Source organism: Electrona antarctica (assembly GCF_951216825.1).
Source record: "Electrona antarctica genome assembly, chromosome: 11".
NCBI classification, from domain to species: Eukaryota; Metazoa; Chordata; class Actinopteri; order Myctophiformes; family Myctophidae; genus Electrona; species Electrona antarctica.
Window position 1 is genome coordinate 24,150,728 of NC_136792.1, and position 19,013 is coordinate 24,169,740.

The 19,013-nt window shown below is 44.2% G+C and overlaps 1 protein-coding gene across 1 annotated transcript in view; it reads right to left on the reverse strand.

Moving 5' to 3' along the window:
• The window catches only part of maml2 (mastermind like transcriptional coactivator 2), a 74,588-nt gene extending 65,649 nt beyond the window's left edge, over positions 1-8,939 (reverse strand). The window contains exon 1 of the mRNA XM_079515002.1: positions 7,732-8,939. Within this exon, the coding sequence (XP_079371128.1) occupies positions 7,732-8,160 (429 nt within the window). The 5' untranslated portion in view covers positions 8,161-8,939. The remainder of the gene's footprint in view (positions 1-7,731) is intronic.
• Between the last annotated feature and the right edge of the window lie 10,074 nt (positions 8,940-19,013).

Sequence of the window (19,013 nt, forward strand, 5' to 3'; positions counted from 1 at the left end):
GTTACTGGGTGGGCCCCCCAGGGCACCGTGCTACTGGGTGGGCCCCCCGAGGGGACCGTGTTACTGGGTGGGCCCCCCAGGGCACCGTGCTACTGGTTGGGCCCCCATGAAGGCACCGTGCTACTGGGTGGGCCCCCCTGAAGGCACCGTGCTACTGGGTGGGCCCCCCTGAAGGCACCGTGCTACTGGGTGGGCCCCCCTGAAGGCACCGTGCTACTGGGTGGGCCCCCCAGGGCACTGTGCTACTGGGTGGGTCCCCCGAGGGCACCGTGCTACTGGGTGGGCCCCCCTAAAGGCACCGTGCTACTGGCTGGGCCCCCCTGAAGGCACCGTGCTACTGGGTGGGCCCCCCAGGGCAACGTGCTACTGGGTGGGCCCCCTGAGGGAACCGTGCTACTGGGTGGGCCCCCCAGGGCACCGTGCTACTGGGTGGTCCCCCCGAGGGCACCGTGCTACTGGGTGGGCCCCCCTGAGGGCACCGTGCTACTGGGTGGGCCCCCCAGGGCACCGTGCTACTGGGTGGGCCCCCCAGGGCACCGTGCTACTGGGTGGGCCCCCCGAGGGCACCGTGCTACTGGGTGGGCCCCCCGAGGGCACCGTGCTACTGGCCCCTGACGGCCTGAGCGAATTGTTCCGTATCAGAGCAGAGCAACACTGAGATCACACACCCTTCCAGCTTTGATTTGATTCAGCCACTTCTACCACGCACGGCCAAACGCTGAACAGAACCTCCCCCTATGCGCACGCTCTGCACATGTGCCATGCACACACTGCAATGTGCGTGTGTACGCACACGCACGTTCGACCCAACGATGATTCATTCCCTTACACCTAAACCCTGACCTCGAGCTAACCTTCAATTCTGCTCTTTTGATGCTTGGGAGGACATTTTGTCCTCATGTACTGTATGTAGAAAAACAAGGCCCAACGCCCGACACACACACACACACACACACACACACACACACACACACACACACACACACACACACACACACACACACACACACACACACACACACACACACACACACACACACACACACACACACACACACACACACACACACACACACACTTTGGAATAGCCAACGCTAAAATCTAAAATGACATGGATGCTTTCCTGTTTTCAATGGGTTAAGCCAGACAAATTTGCTTTTCTGACATTTTCTATTTCAACAAGTTCAAATGAAAGCCTAATCTTTCATTTGAAGTGTCAATAAATACATTTCTACTCATTTGTATTGTTCAATTTGTCACAATATATGTCTAACATAGCCGCCTTAGCGGGTACCTAATGTAACCTGGCTATAAGACCGTGGGTGGTCCAAATAAGCCCACTTCAGTATTTGATGATTAATAAATAGCCTATACAAAATTACAATTAAGCAGAAGCTACAACACCAAATCCTGAGTGGCAATTTAACTCTGCGAGTGCATAAATAGACCCATAAGAGGTCAATTAACCTCATTAACCCTGATGTCCCTTTTTGGGCAAATTAGCAAAATGTTGACAAATAGGCTTGAAAATGGCTATTTTGTACAACAAAGTACTTATATGGCTCAAAGTGGTTAACACTCACAATGTCTCTGTGTAGTGTACTTTTGATGAGAACAGGGCTGCCCCAGCCAGGACCCACATTTCCCAGATCTGTCAGTGCAGCGAGCTTTAGGAAATAACAGAATCCTCCCATGTGCACGCAGGACCGTTAATCACCAAATGCATCCCTCCCCTACTGCGTTTTCAAGGCCTGTTTGACCCGGAGTAAACACAGCCAGGAAATGTATTCAATGGCTCTAAACATTTATATGGGGGCCTGGGCGCTTCAAACGGTTCCACGGGCCAAAGCGTCTTTCAAGAAGGTGCTTAGCGAGCCATTCGTTACAGCCGGTAGAATAGAGTATGACAACAATGTGTGGCATGCGACGACGAGCGGCACGGCAAAAAAACGTTGTTTGCCGACCCTCCGCGTGTCGTTTGCATGCGGTACACGCAAAGGTGGTGGATGGATGCCACGTCCTGGGTCCGGATTAAACACATCTGGGCCTTGTAATACACTGCTACTATTCCCTTCTCTGAAATGGTTCTCTGCTGAGGGATTAGGACTGAGACGTAGAATCAATAAATAGGTTTTAAACATTAAATAACCAATCTTGGGGTTGGTTGGTGGCTCAAGCCTGTTGGCAAGCATGACTGTGTGCTCCTTGTGAAGTTGTGAGCACGACGAGTTCCCGGGTTCGAATCCGACCCCCGTATTGTCTTGCAGCTTCCTCCTCTCTCTCTCTCTGCCCTTGGGATTCCTGTCTCTTGCTACACTGACCTATCTGAAATAAAATAAAAACGCATACGAATAAACTAAATAAATAGCCTGGCTATTAATAACCAAAAGCTTTGAGTCCGTGCATGTTCTATAGAAAATCCTTCAGCTTCCGCTGTCGGCTCTTCCAGGTTCACCTAAAAATAACATCCTTTGTTAATCTGGAGTCAATGAGCAGTGAGTAGGCTACTTACAGTATAGAGCTGCTGCTGCTGCTCACCTGGCGAACGCATCCGCACATTCCACACGGTGTGTGAATAGCAGTGGATAATGACACATACAGTACCAAGCTATTTCACTTCGCTCAAGACACGGTGAGGGGTGTGTGTGTGTGTGTGTGTGTGTGTGTGTGTGTGTGTGTGTGTGACTGTGACACATTATTAACACTGACATGCCCAGCAGGACTCCCATTTCCTCCTCGCCTTTCTCTTGCTGTGCTCATCAGCTTTCCATTTTTTTCCATGTACAATGCTCTGCACCAGTCACATTAACTCCATTGGAAATGAAACAGCAGTGTTCATTTTGACAGAGCTAATTCTGATTTATTCTCAGTCTTAGACTTTTGAATAACACACCATTAGTTTTTGTCCTATTTAGTCATCTGAAATTGTTTAGTCAAAATTCTAGTCTTAATGTTAATTTTGACAGAAAATCCTTATTTAGTTAGTCTTTTCACACACCATTTAGTTTTAATCAAATTTGTATAAATTGTACTGAAATTGTTTAGTCTTAGTCTAGTCTTAGTCGACTAAATATCACAATTAACACTGCACAGCAGCACATGTACAGTGGATCTAAAGCCCTAACCACACCAAAGGGTCACCATGCAACTCCTTGGGTCAAAACGGTTGCAAGGAGGTAACGCTAAAACCGTCTCAACCCTTTGGTGTGGTTAGGGCTTAAGGCACGTTATCACTGGGCCTCGCCGCCATAGTCAAACCCTGAGTGTTCATTTAACTTAGTATGTAACCAAATGGAACCGTAAGTGTTCATTTGGGCACATGTTGTGCACTCACTCAGAGTTAAGATGTGAATGCACTCACTCAGAGTTAAGATGTGAACTCACTCAGAGTTAAGATGTGAACTCACTCAGAGTTAAGATGTGAACTCACTCAGAGTTAAGATGTGAACTCACTCAGAGTTAAGATGTGAACTCACTCAGAGTTAAGATGTGAACTCACTCAGAGTTAAGATGTGAATCGGGGAAATAAGGAACAACAGATGGTATGAATGAACACTCAGGATTTGACAGTCTGTTCCTTAACTTCCTTCCAGTGGTGGAAAAAAATAAAGTATCAATACTGCAATGTAGAGATACTCACAAGTCAGAGTCCGTGATTAAACATTGTCTAGAGTAAAAGTACAAAACTTGGTGTCGAAATATGCTTAGAGTACAAACGTAAAAGTACTCATTATGCAGAATGTCCCATTTCAGAAGTTTTAAAATGTATACAAATCTTTTGAAAATAGCAGATCTACAAGCACAGTGAGCTTGTAGATCTGATGTGAGATGTGTGATGTGAGATGTAGTGGAGTAGAAGTAAAAGTATTGAAACCTGGAAATACTCCAGTAAAGTAAAAAACCTACCTCAACATTGTAGTTAAGAACAGTATGTAGTAAATAATGTACTTAGTTACTTTCCACCATTGGTTCCTTCACTCTGTTCTGCTGCAGTGAAAGACCATGAACACAGAACAGAAAGTTGCCTCACTACTAGAAGCTACACAGCACGCATTGGTGGTGGTGAATAAACAGAAAGTTGCCTCACTACTAGTAGCTACACAGCTACCAGTGATGGTGGTGAATAAACAGAAAGTTGCTTCACTACTAGAAGCTACACAGCTACCAGTGATGGTGGTGAATAAACAGAAAGTGTTGCCTCACTACTAGTAGCTACACAGCTACCAGTGGTGAATAAACAGAAAGTGTTGCCTCACTACTAGTAGCTACACAGCTACCAGTGATGAATAAACAGAAAGTTGCCTCACTACTAGTAGCTACACAGCTACCAGTGGTGGTGGTGAATAAACAGAAAGTTGCCTCACTACTAGAAGCTACACAGCTACCAGTGGTGGTGGTGAATAAACAGAAAGTTGCCTCACTACTAGTAGCTACACAGCTACCAGTGGTGGTGGTGAATAAACAGAAAGTTGCCTCACTACTAGTAGCTACACAGCTACCAGTGGTGGTGGTGAATAAACAGAAAGTGTTGCTTCACTACTAGAAGGCTTCAAGCTACACAGCTACCAGTGGTGGTGGTGGTGAATAAACAGAAAGTTGCTTCACTACTAGAAGCTACACAGCTACCAGTGATGGTGGTGAATAAACAGAAAGTGTTGCTTCACTACTAGTAGCTACACAGCTACTGTGGTGGTGAACATAGACATATAAACGCAGACGTCCTTTCCAGCTCTGGAGCGTATGTGCTCAAGGGAGGGCAAAACTTTCCCGAGATTCCTTGCGAAGCACCGCGGAAGCATGCGCGTGCATCACAGAGCACATGTTCGGGTCTGTAAGTCCCGGAAAAGATGTAATGTGATTGGCCAGTAATCACTTGAGTGGCAGCGTGACGTAACGTTCCTCCCACACTTCCGTCCAGGAAAAGATGCGCTGTGATTGGCCAGTAATCACTTGAGTGGCAGCGTGACGTAACGTGCCTTCCACACTTCCTTCCTTCCCCAGTGTAAATTCTTCCGCCCCTCCTTCAACACACATCGCTCCAACGAACTGCAGCGGCCAATGAGGCATCTGTTTTTGAGTGGTGTAAACCACTCCTACAACTGGCTGTGTTAGTGCAGAAAAAATGAGCATGGTTGCTATGTTCACCCTGTTCACCCGGGTGTGATTTCATTACGTCAGACATGATTTCATTACGTCAGACAGGCTATATAAGACCTTACACCACTCAGTTCACACGGGTGTGATTTTTTTCTATTTATGGTGGTGAATAAACAGAAAGTTGCTTCACTACTAGAAATAGGTGAGGGTTCTCAACCTTTTCAGGTGGTGCCCCCCCCCCCCAATTTGACAATTTGGCCAACATTAGACCTTTTTTGGTATTATAAAAGGTAATTAAAGGTCACTTGAATTGTCACTTCACTGTCATCTAATTCTATGGGACCATGGCACTAATTACTTTCAGGTGGGGGTCAGTGGTCAATACATATTAATGTGCCAAATGTGGGGGTTGGTTATTTTGAAAAGTTTGAGAACCACTGTCTTACAATTTACAATCACAGAACATGGATTACACTGCATCATGTTGACCAGTTATACCGTTATGATCCATGTTGCCTAGGCTGTCACAACTTGTACCCAGTGCCTTTTTTTCTTTCAGTCTCATACTGTAAGTCTCATAGACTTTTGCTGGAAACGAAAGTCTACGAGGCCCAGACGATGTTTGTTTTTCCATTTAAAAGAAAGCTAAAGCAGAACCATGTGAGCTCTCACCCCTTTCTGGATGTTCTACTGAAACATTTCTTGGGACGTGTCCCATCGCCTGCAGTCTGGATGTCAAACTCCCCTGGTGCACATTCAAAGAAAACAACTAGATAAATCTTCACATCTCTTAACAGATGGCACACAGGAAGTGAGTGCTATCAGCGCTCCCAGGGACACCGGCCTTCCTCCATGGGTTATTCCGTCTCCCTCCTAGAGGGGCCGGGCACTTAACCCAGAATATATCCAAACCTCTACCACACTTCATCTAAAACGAATAATCAGGCCATTTGTTTTGAAATATTTCTTATATTAACAAATCAACACGAAAACATTCAAATAGTTTTTAATTATCAACTATATTGCATTTTTGGAATCGAGGGAAAAGTTTTAAATAATCGTGATATTGATTTGAAATCAAATTGCCCAGCCATATTATATCTTCACACTCTCTTCTAAGCAGTCTAACAACCGGGATACAAACCCGGATCTCCTGTGTGGGAGACCAAATTTCTACCTACTGTAGCTACCGCTCTTCCGAGATGGAACCCTCTGCTAGTGTAAGATAATTTAGCCCCTATAAGCTTCAGGCAGGGCTACTTGTCCACCAGTAGTAGGTATCCTACCTGACACCAGGGTCTAATATGTCTCAATGGTAGTGTAGGGAGACCACCTCCCACCACTGCACATGTGCTAGTTACAGTATATTGGATTATGGATTACATTACACAATGGTTCTCAGATTGACTCCTGGGGAACCAGAGTATTTCTGATGTTCACTTTGGACATCTAGTCTGGGACTAAACCTGTGAATGTGATTAGCTAGCTGGTTGAGAGACAGCTAGTTGCCTAAATGAAAACTCTGCTGCTCTACTGTACATTGATATTGACAGGCAAACAATGACTTTTCATATGTTTAACAATAGCCTATCAATAAAGCATGTGGCCCTAATAATATACAGTAGTAAAATAAAAACTATGAAAAAGGAAAAATCCTCACTTTTACTTTTACACTTTTGTAACTCGGAGAGAGAGTACAAAAGAAATGTCACCAAATGGTTTTGGGTTACATTTGTAAACTGTCAGAGCTGAGTTTCACTGTTTAAATGGTGGAAAATGTCATGTTGTTTCAACATAACATATGATGTCCAATTATCAAGGGAGAGCTGAGTAAACACACTCTACTCGTGTATTGTTTACAGTATGAGAAAGACATGACAGGTAACTGTCCTCCCTCGAGAGACAATGTTTTCATGTCGCACGCACGCACGCACGCAACACACACACACACACACACACACACACACACACACACACACACACACACACACACACACACACACACACACACACACACACACACACACACACACACACACACACACACACACACACACACACACACACACACACACACACACACACACACACACACTCTGTATGAAATATCCAGTGCTTTAAAATGAGACAACAGGGTCTATTCAATGAGCTGAACAAGCTGTACAGTGTTCATGTGTTTGGGTTCTTTGAAGCCGCTGCACAGTAGCCATGTTGACGTGATTGTCAACCAAATGCAAAACATCTCAATGACCTGCATGACCCGCATAACCCCCCCCCCCCCCCCCCCCCCCCCGAGATTGGGTGGAGTTTTGGGTACCAAATCTCTCTCATCCGACATGAGTGAGTACCCCCCCCCCCCACCCCCGGGGTTTTTTAAGGGGTTTCCAGGGGGTCCCCAGATTGATAGTTTGGAACCGAATGGATGCTTATGGGTCCAGAACTCTGAGAGTTGAATTAGCACAAAGGATTTTACAGTATCATATCAAACTGGGGGTCCTTGGGGTCCTCAAAAGGCTGATGATAATCACAGGCCTACTGTATTTGAGCTGCACTGAAAGCACATAGTCAATAACAACAAACACCTTGTCTTATCACCATCATCATCATCATTATCACACAACATGAAATACTCACAGCTATCCGCGTGTTGAGCTTTTGCTCGCCCTCAGAGGAGCCTTGGCTCTTCAAGCTCTGCTCTCCGTTGGCCCCCCGGTTGTATTCAGGAGGTTGCTGGTTGGAAGCCGCCGCCCCCCGGCTGCCCTTGGCCTTCCTGCTCCCGGGCCCCTGGTGGACTATGTTGAGGAGGTGCAGGGTGCTCTCGTGCTCCCGGTCCGAGGTCTCCACCTGGCCCCGCTGGTAGCGGTTCTCGCAGGTGGATTGGTGGCGCCTGTATGCCTCTATGCGGGCCCTGAGGCGCTCCACTATGGCGCTGTGCAGCTGCGGCACCGCAGAGGGGCCCCTGTTAGGGCCCCCGCCGCCAGGCATCGAACCCATGCCGAGTCCCCCCAACATCGGTATGAATCCCCCCGCAGTGGGCTGCTGCACGGGAGTGGCTTCTCCCATCAACACCACCGGTGGTCCCCGGTGAGAACTGATGATGACAATGATGCTGGTTGGTGGCCCCCGAGAAGTTTATGAAAAGGAACCGGCGTCCGCTGGACTGGAGGTGAGAGGGGCCCCAATGATGCGCTCATGGAAGGAGACTGGTGATCTAGGGGCCAGGCTGTGGTGGTCTAGGGGCCAAGGCTGTGAGTCCATTGAAAGAACATTGGCTAAAATATGTGCTCGAATGTGTCGGCGCGTGTGATAGAAAGAAAAACAAAAAAAATGTTCACTATAAATACAAAACGTCCATTTGGTCCAGTAGCCTTATTAATAAATGCCTCCGAGACCCCACCTCCATTTGCTCGGAAATAAATTATATTCAATATGAATCTTTAGGTTCATTCAAAATCCTGTCACGCAGAACTTATCTTTCCACAAAAGGACTCGCGGGTACACTGGCGCATCGTCCACCTACTTTATCTTAATTAATAACGTGACACGCTTAGAAATCACATTAATCATAGCCTACAATGTAACAATCAAAAATAGTAGACTACTTACTACAAATCCAAACTACGCGAACCGCAAACAATAAGACATCCTGAAGAGGGTTCAAAAACCACCAAACTTCAACACTCACGACATGTTCTGCAATTATACTCGCTTTTCACTTTTGTCCCGCGTGTGATCCGTTCGAACCTGGGAGCAGAATTACACCAAGGCGCCCGAAACGCACGGAACCGTCGCGCCACGAACCGATCTGTGTGTGAGTATTCCATTGACAGTCATTTGTCCGAATGGTGCACCGAGCTGCTGCTGCTGCACACAGACTCTCATTGTATGAACATTCCTCTCCACAGCGGACATTACATAGCATGGCTTGTGACGGGTCCGCATGCACCCTCTAGTGGCGTGAAGGGTGAGCTGCGTTGAAGAGCAGGCCCCAGCATGCCCTCTGCGAGTTCAGTAAAGCGATAGTGATTCTCAACCTTATTCCCAGTTTGATATGCATTATATGCCACGGACTATTGGACAACTTTTTTTGTTTTTGTTTTACATGATCTCCTTAAATCCCCCCTCTTAGTGCGGCGGATAACCAAACCAATTGTGCATTTTATGACTAAAGCATGAAACTTTCAGCATATCATCTACACACCCCAAGGTTTGATTTCAGACATGGAACCACTTTCTGACTGACCTCTGGTGACCTTGAGGGGTCATTGACCTCAGAATTGCATTTTTGCACGTTTTGCTCCATTATTTTCCACTATAATAATTTATTATGTTTGTTAAACTTAAACTTAAACCCCAATAGTCTACAGAAATGGTGAATCATGTCAACTTTTATGATATAAATGTTATGACATTGTTATAACATTAAAACATCTAGGAGAGAGAGAGTGCGGAGAGAGAGAGAGAGTGGGGCGGTAAAGCTCATATATGGAAGGTATTATGCATGTTGACTAAAGCATGACACTTTCTACAGTGTTTCTATATACCAGGAAGTTTGTTTTTAGACGTGGAAACACTTCTGAATTTACATCTGGAACTTGTCAGAGGCTGTACACATTTCGGGCTGTCAAACCATGTTGTAAACCGCCATAGGACCCATGTTAAACCCAGAAATGTTGTTTCCTTTAAACTTGTATGATTAAAATGTCATCTATAGACTAGCAGATGAGACTAAGATTGTTTGCTAAAAGTTATATGTTGGACAATTTGAGTAATTAGCATAATGAGCAAATCAATTGCTTAATGAGTAAATTAACTGGAAATGGCTATCATTTTTCACCCAGTTAACTTCGAAAGGTGACTTATAAGAGTCAAAGTCCATGTTTGTGATATCCAGAACTTCATCTGTTATCATGGTGAAGTCATGCACCCTTTCTTCATTTGCATAATTGGCATAAATTGTGTAAAATATAGGTACAAATTAGGAATTAATACAGTATTATTGCTTTTAGTCAACATATCAAGGTTCTTTTAGAGTCTACATCTATATTATGTTGATACATAAATTAATTTCTTGACATAACTAAATTATGAAATTGTTCCTCATTTGCATAATTTGCATAAAGTATATAATAATTCGTCCCAAACCAGGAAATAGTAATACTTTTTTCACATGAATTACTTCCGGTGGAAAATGAGGACGTGAGGACGCAGTTCGAGACTGACCATGCAGGCAAATATCACATTGAACAATGATCACCCAGGGATAGTAGATATGTTCTAGTCACGTTCTTAGCTTATCACATTGAACAATGATCACCCAGTGATAGTAGATATGTTCTAGTCACGTTCTTAGCTTACGCATGTTTAATATCACATTGAACAATGATCACCCAGTGATAGTAGATATGTTCTAGTCACGTTCTTAGCTTACGCATGTTTCAATGATCACCCAGTGATAGTAGATATGTTCTAGTCACGTTCTTAGCTTACGCATGTTTCAATGATCACCCAGTGATAGTAGATATGTTCTAGTCACGTTCTTAGCTTACGCATGTTTCAATGATCACCCAGTGATAGTAGATAATGTAGTAGTCACGTTCTTAGCTTACGCATGTTTCAATGATCACCCAGTGATAGTAGATATGTTCTAGTCACGTTCTTAGCTTACGCATGTTTCAATGATCACCCAGTGATAGTAGATATGTTCTAGTCACGTTCTTAGCTTACGCATGTTGATCACCCAGTGATAGTAGATATGTTCTAGTCACGTTCTTAGCTTACGCATGTTTCAATGATCACCCAGTGATAGTAGATATGTTCTAGTCACGTTCTTAGCTTATCACATTGAACAATGATCACCCAGTGATAGTAGATATGTTCTAGTCACGTTCTTAGCTTACGCATGTTTCAATGATCACCCAGTGATAGTAGATATGTTCTAGTCACGTTCTTAGCTTACGCATGTTTCAATGATCACCCAGTGATAGTAGATATGTTCTAGTCACGTTCTTAGCTTACGCATGTTTCGCGATAAATGCATTTTACATATGTGATGTATTCCCATGCTTTTTGTTCTTGCTTAATGTAAATCGCTCTGGATTAAATGCCTAAATTGTAAATTGATAGTAGGCCTATTAAGTAAAAGAAGCGGGGGGGGGGACACACAGAAGAAAAGAAAAGAAGATAAATAGTAATATTTTAACTTAAGAATTTAGAAAGGTGCTTTTAGAGACTAAGTATAAACCATAAAAAAGTAATTTATCTGGATCGATGTCCATTTATCAATTCATTTTGTCCACTTTCTCACCTGATCCTGTGCTTACCTAAGAAATCACTAAAGAGCTTTTCCATTAAGTATGCACACCACACTGGACCTCAAGCTCTAGGCCTATTTTATGACATGTCTAATACAATGGAGTGACTGGGCAGTAGTGGCTCATGAGGTAGATCGGACGTCTTGGAATCTGAAAGCACGGCATGATGCACACTCTGATGTCATTCATTGGCTGCATTGGAACATTGATGAACATGTCTGTGATAAAATCAGGCATTGAGTGTTATCAGATGCTTGTGCTTGTCCTCCTTTCTGTTAAGATGTGAATGTGATACTGTCTCCTTACTCTCCTACCCCGTGAGAAAGTACCATGCCTATAGTCTCTCTCAATACAGTTCCTGTTGAAACTTCTACAACCCATTCACAAGAAGGATGGCCATAGCTGAATGGGCCACCTGGGAAACAGATGGTCCCAGGTTTAATTCCAGGCCCCGGCAATGTGTCGAGGTATACATAAGCAAGACCCTTAATCCCCAACTACCCCCTGACTTCAAAGGTCTGACTGCCTTGAGCAGCAATAACCTAATTGAAGCAGAACACTGAATTTTCCAATATGATTAATATAAGGTCTAATACACAAAGATGAAGACAAAGAAGATGCAGAGGCTGAAGGGAATGAGGAGAGAGATGAAGATAGTGGAAAAAGACCATTGAGTGTGAGGTTGTGAACTCACTAGTGCTCATTATGGTACAATTTTTGTCCACTCAGGCTGTGGCTCAGAGTAGGGCTTTGGACAGTTCAGAGTCCTATAGCACCTTTGAATACTGTAACGATATTGGATATAAAAACCAAACAAACTCATCAATCAAATCTTTCTGTAATTTTTTCTTCCCTAACTTCATTAAAAAAAATTAAGACCAATACAATAATGTTAACATAACGACAACTAACTCTTCTGTGGTTCTTGTCATTTTTTACTCTTCGCTGCCACAAGCTCCTGTGCAGCTTTCTTGGCTTTGACCATCTCCACCAATTCCTTATTATACAGTTCATACAGTCCTTTTTGTACAGCTGTAGCTGTATGAAGAACTGCATCTTTATTTTATTGCGTTAGCACTGTAGAAAGTGTCATGCTTTAGTCATAAAATGCACAATACCTTATGATCTTAAATCTCTCACTTCTTCCCTTTCTTTGTTTTCTTGAAAAAACAACTATGCACTATTTCGCCCACATTTTTACTTTGTGATGTGTGGTAAACTGTGATGTGACAAAGCTGAAAATAAATGTGAAACTAAATACATTTAGATTCTGATGATAACTTTATTGAGACTTTATTGAGATTGTACAAATGGAACCAAAATGTTGAATGGGTTACGTTGAATGGGTTATTATTTATTAGGTTATTATGGGTTATTAGTAATAGGCGGCGAAAAGGCTTTTTTCTATAGTGTCTGCTTATTAGTTCATAATTTACTGTAGGCTACTGCTGTGGATTATGTGGCCGTGTGAAGGACTGCTGTTCAATGATAAACATATAGCAGGCCTACTGTGGTAGACCATGTGCTACTGAGAATTAGTGGTTAAAAAATATCAAAACACGCATCCTTCTTGGTGACATTACTGTATATGGACGGAAGAAGGAGGGGTACTTGGACTGCTCCCAAACCAGTGCTTATCCACAAGCAATGTTTTTCAATAAGAAAACTAAAGTAAACACTGTGGAGCAGAGCTGTGTGCGGACTTCATCTTTTTACAGGTCAGTTTCATGTTAGTATCACACCCTGATGAAGGCAGTGCATCTGCCGAAACGTTGGTCTTTTACTCTCTGTGTCCTATTCTAATAAATGATCATGCACTTTGGCTACAAGTGTGTGAGGCCACTTTTTCGTCTTTAAGACTTCACATTCAGTATCATGTCAATATCATGTCAGTGTCATATCATGTCAGTATCATGTCAGTGTCATGCCCGAATCATGGTCAGTATCATGTCAGTATCATGGTCAGGTCAGTATCATGTCAGTATCATGGTCAGACAGTATCATGGTCAGACTTAGTATCATGCCCGAATCATGTATTCGAGCATGATAGTATCATGTCATGATCAGTATCATTTCAGTGTCTAGGCTGTGACAGGACATCCCTGTGGCCGGGCCTGTACAAAGGGATGTAAGGCACTGTCACATCAGGCCCCTCTCACATCACTGTGTGACAGGTATGTCTAATGTCAGGCCCTGTCACAGGGCAGTTGTTTCAACCTGTCATGATGGACTGATGTTGTCTCTAACCAGGAGAGGGCAGCAAACATGCATTTACTGCACAGGTGGTAAACATTTGGTTCTTTCATGTACAGTAAAGTATAAATAATTTAGCTTATTGGTTACTACTACAAATGTAAACTGCATGTTTCTTCTACAGTGTGTACTTTAGATGTATTTTTGTGAGATATCGGGATGAGATTCTGGAGCCAGCGGTGATCCCATATCTTCAGAATCTGGGACCTAACGCCATCCTCCAGGATGACAGCACTCTCTGCCACAGAGCCAGGATCATCACTCGACCTCCAGAATTTGGGAGTAGAGAGGATGGAATGGCCTGCCGTGAGTCCAGACCTCAACCCAATTGAACACTTGTGGGATCAGCTGCTTGGGCATGCTGTACGTGCTAGAGTGACCAACAGAACCACGTTGGCTGACTTGCAACAAATCCTGATTGAGGAATGGGATTGCCATCCCACAGCAAAATGTGGCTAGGTTGCATGGTGACCAGCATTAGGAGGAGATGCCAATCGGTTGTGGCTGTGTATGGCACTCAGTGTAAAATTAATAAAATGACAAAAAAGGTCAATAGGCCATGTGTTCGTTTTTATTACTGTGGGAGAATGAATCATCCAGTCTGCTAAGCAACTCAAAACAAGGGTGAATACCAACCATTTACCATTTTGGCACATTTTTTGGAGACACTACCCACACGTTTAGCTGTGTTGCTCATTCCAGGAATGCCCAATCCTTACAAGCTATACAGTACCTTGTTGTAAAGGTGACTAATCAACGGTACAAATTATTATATTATATAAAATACAATACCAAGGTAGAATTAAAGGGGAGAAATAACCGACCAAAGTTACGTTTCCGAACATTTTGTGCTGTGTTTAGTGTCAGCGAGGCTGATGGCTTCTCAGTAAAAGTGGGTGACAAACTGACAATATTATCACAAAAATAATTCAAATAAAATAAAAAATACCTATAGGGCCTACCTACTGTATTTTCCATCCTAGAGGCAAATCTTTTCTGTGATAAAATGGCTACGAATGTAATCAAAAAGGTCAATCAAAGAAGAAGAGTCCTGTACAGGAACTCCTCACTGGCCAGCAAAAATACTTTAAAGACCAACAGGAGCCCTCATACAAGGTTTCTTCGACTATGCATGCACCTCATGGCACCACAGCACCTCAAAAGCCCTAAAAACAAGGCAACAGACATCCCAAAATAAACTGGTCAGGCTACTACTTATAGCCTTACTCCCAGAATCCACCTCACCCCCGCTCATTTTGATAGGTTGGAATGGCTTAGGGCAGGGGTTCTCAATGTTTTTGGCTGGGGACCCCTGGAAATGCTTTGGCCATGTCTTGCAACCCCTTCCCCACCCCCAATACAAATTGGCCGCTACAATAACCTTAATAATATAGAGAAAATACATCACAATACCCTAAAGGGCGAGTTCACGTGCACGCATCCGCCTGGGTGACGGCCGACTGCTGGATGAGCACTGGCACATTGGCATGGGGGGTCAGATCAACATATGGAATGTCAGAACAGGTCAGCTCCATATACGGTATGGAGATCTAAGGGTGGCATCGGGGGCAGTGTTATGAGTGTACAGGGTTTGATGAGGTCTGGCCATATATGGAGCATGTCTTGAGTGTACAGGGTTTGATAAGGTCAGACCAACATATGGAATATCAGAACAGGTCAGCTCCATAAATGGAGATCTAAGGGTGCAGCGGGGGCAGTGTCTTGAGTGTACAGGGTTTGATGAAGACCCAGGTAGGGCCGGCCTTATTTTTCGTGCCTGTTGAGAACTCTAGTCTTCGCCGTATCAGTCAAAAGGGATACAGTACATCGAAAAGGAAGGACGGATGGGGAAGGATCAACATATGGAATGTCAGACCAGGTCAGCTCCATATATGGAGATCTAAGGGTTTGAGGTCAGATGTAGAGTTGCTGGCCGCCTCCATATGCAGATCTAGGTGATGATCCAGTCTTCTCCATGTATGGCTATCCAGGGTTTGATGAGGTCAGTGTCGTGATCTTCATGGAGACCATATATGGTGCCGTTACGTGTCACAAGTCCCTTTGGGGAAAAAGTCCTAAAAGTCCCGTTGGGGAAAAAGTCCCGTTGGGGAAAAAGTCCTGTTGGGGAAAAAGGGGAAAAAATCCCGTTGGGGAAAAAGTCCCGTTGGGGGAAAAGTCCTGTTGGGGAAAAGGTCCCGTTGGGGAAAATGTCTGTTGGGGAAAAGGTCTGAGGTCCTCACTCTGCTCTGTCCTATGTCCTATGTCCTCTATACTTCAAGGGTTATGCAAAGAACCAATAATATGTACAGTGTTATGAATTTTATAAATGTAGATACGTTGTGAGATTGGAGAGCATGTCAGAAGTCCCGTTGGGGAAAAAGTCCCTTTGGGTAAAAAGTCCCTTTGGGGGAAAAGTCTCTTTGGGGAAAAAGTCTCTTTGGGGAAAAAGTCCCTTTGGGGGAAAAAGTCCCAAAAGTCCCTTTGGGGGAAAAGTCCCAAAAGTCCCTTTCGGGAAAAAGTCCCAAAAGTCCGTTGGGGAAAAAGTCCCTTTGGGGAAAAAGTCCCTTTGGGGGAAAAGTCTCTTTGGGGAAAAAGTCCCTTTGGGGGAAAAGTCCCGTTGGGGAAAAAGTCCCTTTGGGGAAAAAGTCCCTTTGGGGGAAAAGTCCCAAAAGTCCCTTTGGGGGAAAAGTCCCAAAAGTCCCTTTCGGGAAAAAGTCCCAAAAGTCCGTTGGGGAAAAAGTCCCGTTGGGGAAAAAGTCCCAAAAGTCCCTTTCGGGAAAAAGTCCCAAAAGTCCGTTGGGGAAAAAGTCCTTTTGGGGGAAAAGTCCTGTTGGGGAAAAAGTCCCTTTGGGGGAAAAGTCCCTTTGGGGGAAAAGTCCCAAAAGTCCCGTTGGGGAAAAAGTCCCTTTGGGGAAAAAGTCCCAAAGTCCCGTTGGGGAAAAGTCCCTTTGGGGGAAAAGTCCCGTTGGGGAAAAAGTCCCAAAAGTCCCTTTGGGGAAAAAGTCCCGTTGGGGAAAAAGTCCCAAAAGTCCCTTTGGGGAAAAAGTCCCGTTGGGGAAAAAGTCCCTTTGGGGAAAATGTCCCAAAAGTCCCGTTGGGGAAAAAGTCCCTTTGGGGAAAAGTCCCTTTGGGGAAAAAGTCCCTTTGGGGGAAAAGTCCCAAAAGTCCCTTTGGGGGAAAAGTCCCTTTGGGGAAAAAGTCCCTTTGGGGAAAATGTCCCTTTGGGGAAAATGTCCCTTTGGGGAAAATGTCCCTTTGGGGGAAAAGTCCCAAAAGTCCCTTTGGGGGAAAAGTCCCAAAAGTCCCGTTGGGGAAAAAGTCCTGTTGAGGAAAAAGTCCCGTTGGGGAAAAAGTCCTGTTGGGGAAAAAGGGGAAAAAGTCCCGTTGGGGGAAAAGTCCTGTTGGGGAAAAGGTCCCGTTGGGGAAAAAGTCTGTTGGGGAAAAGGTCTGAGGTCCTCACTCTGCTCTGTCCTATGTCCTCTATACTTCAAGGGTTATGCAAAGAACCAATAATATGTACAGTGTTATGAATTTTATAAATGTAGATACGTTGTGAGATTGGAGAGCATGTCAGATATGATTTGAGCACTCGTAAAATGGGATCTATGCACGTGTACATTATAATTTTAGACTGCAATCCACATACATACACGCACGCGCACGCATGCACGCACGCACGCACGCACAAACACACAAAGAAAAAAAGTCTTCCAACAGTCTTCCAACAGTTGCACAAAAACACACTTGCAGATGGCATTTTACGAGTGCTCAAATAAAATCGACAAATTCTGCAATTTTGCAAAATACAGTATCTACTACCGTCACACCATGGCCATGGTCACCAGGCATTAAAAACAAGGAAACTCCCCAAACAAAACAATTTGGGGAAGTGACCACAATTGATAGTGATAACGCAAAATGTCAGAATCGATAAAATAAATCCTTTCCTTCTTGACATGACCTTGCTGGAGCCAGGACAGAGCAGGATGACGGACATGAAAGACAGCCAATGAGTCACAGTTCAAAGCTAGAAGGAAGGGAGGAAGGGCCTTTGCCAGTGTTTAAATTCGCCTGCCAGCCGTTTTGAAAGCACAGATCATAAAAGTCCAATTCTGGACTTATTTCACTTTTTTTGTTTTGTTTTCTTTTTCAAACAAAAATAATACACACCGCAACAAACTTAGCTTAACTTTAGCTCGACAACAGCCGTCTTTTTTCTTTTAATCAATGATCGTTTGCTTGCCCTTATCAGTAAAAAAATAACGGTAAAAAGAATACAAAAGCAGTAAAAATGGTACAAAAAGCATTAAGATTTGGGATCTTAATCAAAGCATTATTAATACCATCTTTAGTACTGCATGGCCACATGAGTCAGAGTCTGAGAAATCCAACAGACTCGTCTTGATCACATGACTACAGAGATCATGTGTACCGATTTGTGTGAGATTTGGATGAAATCTGTGCAACTAACATAAGCAATGTGTTTAGCAGAAATCGGCCTCATGGTGGCGCTATAACCGGCAGATGTGGAGGGATGTTTTTCCATGGCCTCTAGGGAGTGTGCATACATAAGTTGTATACAGATTGATGCAGTTATAGCTAAAAACAGGAATTGGCCTGTTATAGCGCCACCATGAGGCTGATTTGGAAAAAGTGGCCCTGGAGTGGCATGTCGTCCTCGGCCTAGTGGAAATGTGCCTGTATAATTTCACGGAAATTGCACACTGTGTTTGTGATTTGTGGCATTTTGTTCGAAACGGACCAATCATGTGAGCTTTGGAAGCCAATATTAGCCAATCAGGATGGAAGATGGGAAATGGTGCAGATCCGTGTTGATCACATGACTATGGAGATAGTGTATACGGAATTGTGTGATGTATGGATAAAATGTGTACGAGTAATCTACAGAAATGTGTTTTTCCTAAATCGGCCTCATGGTGGTGCTATAACAGGCCGTTGAAGAATATTTGGGGCAGAGCTTCGTCGTTGGCATCCAGGGAGTGTGTGTGCAAAGTTTGGCATGGATCGGGCCAACGGTGGCTGAGATTAGCTGGTAACGGACGGACGGAAGGAAGGAAGGACGGACACACACACACGGACGGAGTGCAAAACATACTCTCTCCCCATGCCTTCGGCCTGGTGGAGACAATCTGTCCCGAGGAATATGCCCTGTATGAGATTTCAAAACGAGGCCGGCCTTAACTCTAGTTTTCACCGGAGTCAAACCCACGACACGCTGTCAGGATAATTAGCAGTCTAGGTGCCCGGAACGCTAGGCCGGCCCGGGCCTGATGAATTATAATATTAATAATAATAATAATACATGATAGTAAAGCTTTGACACAGAAC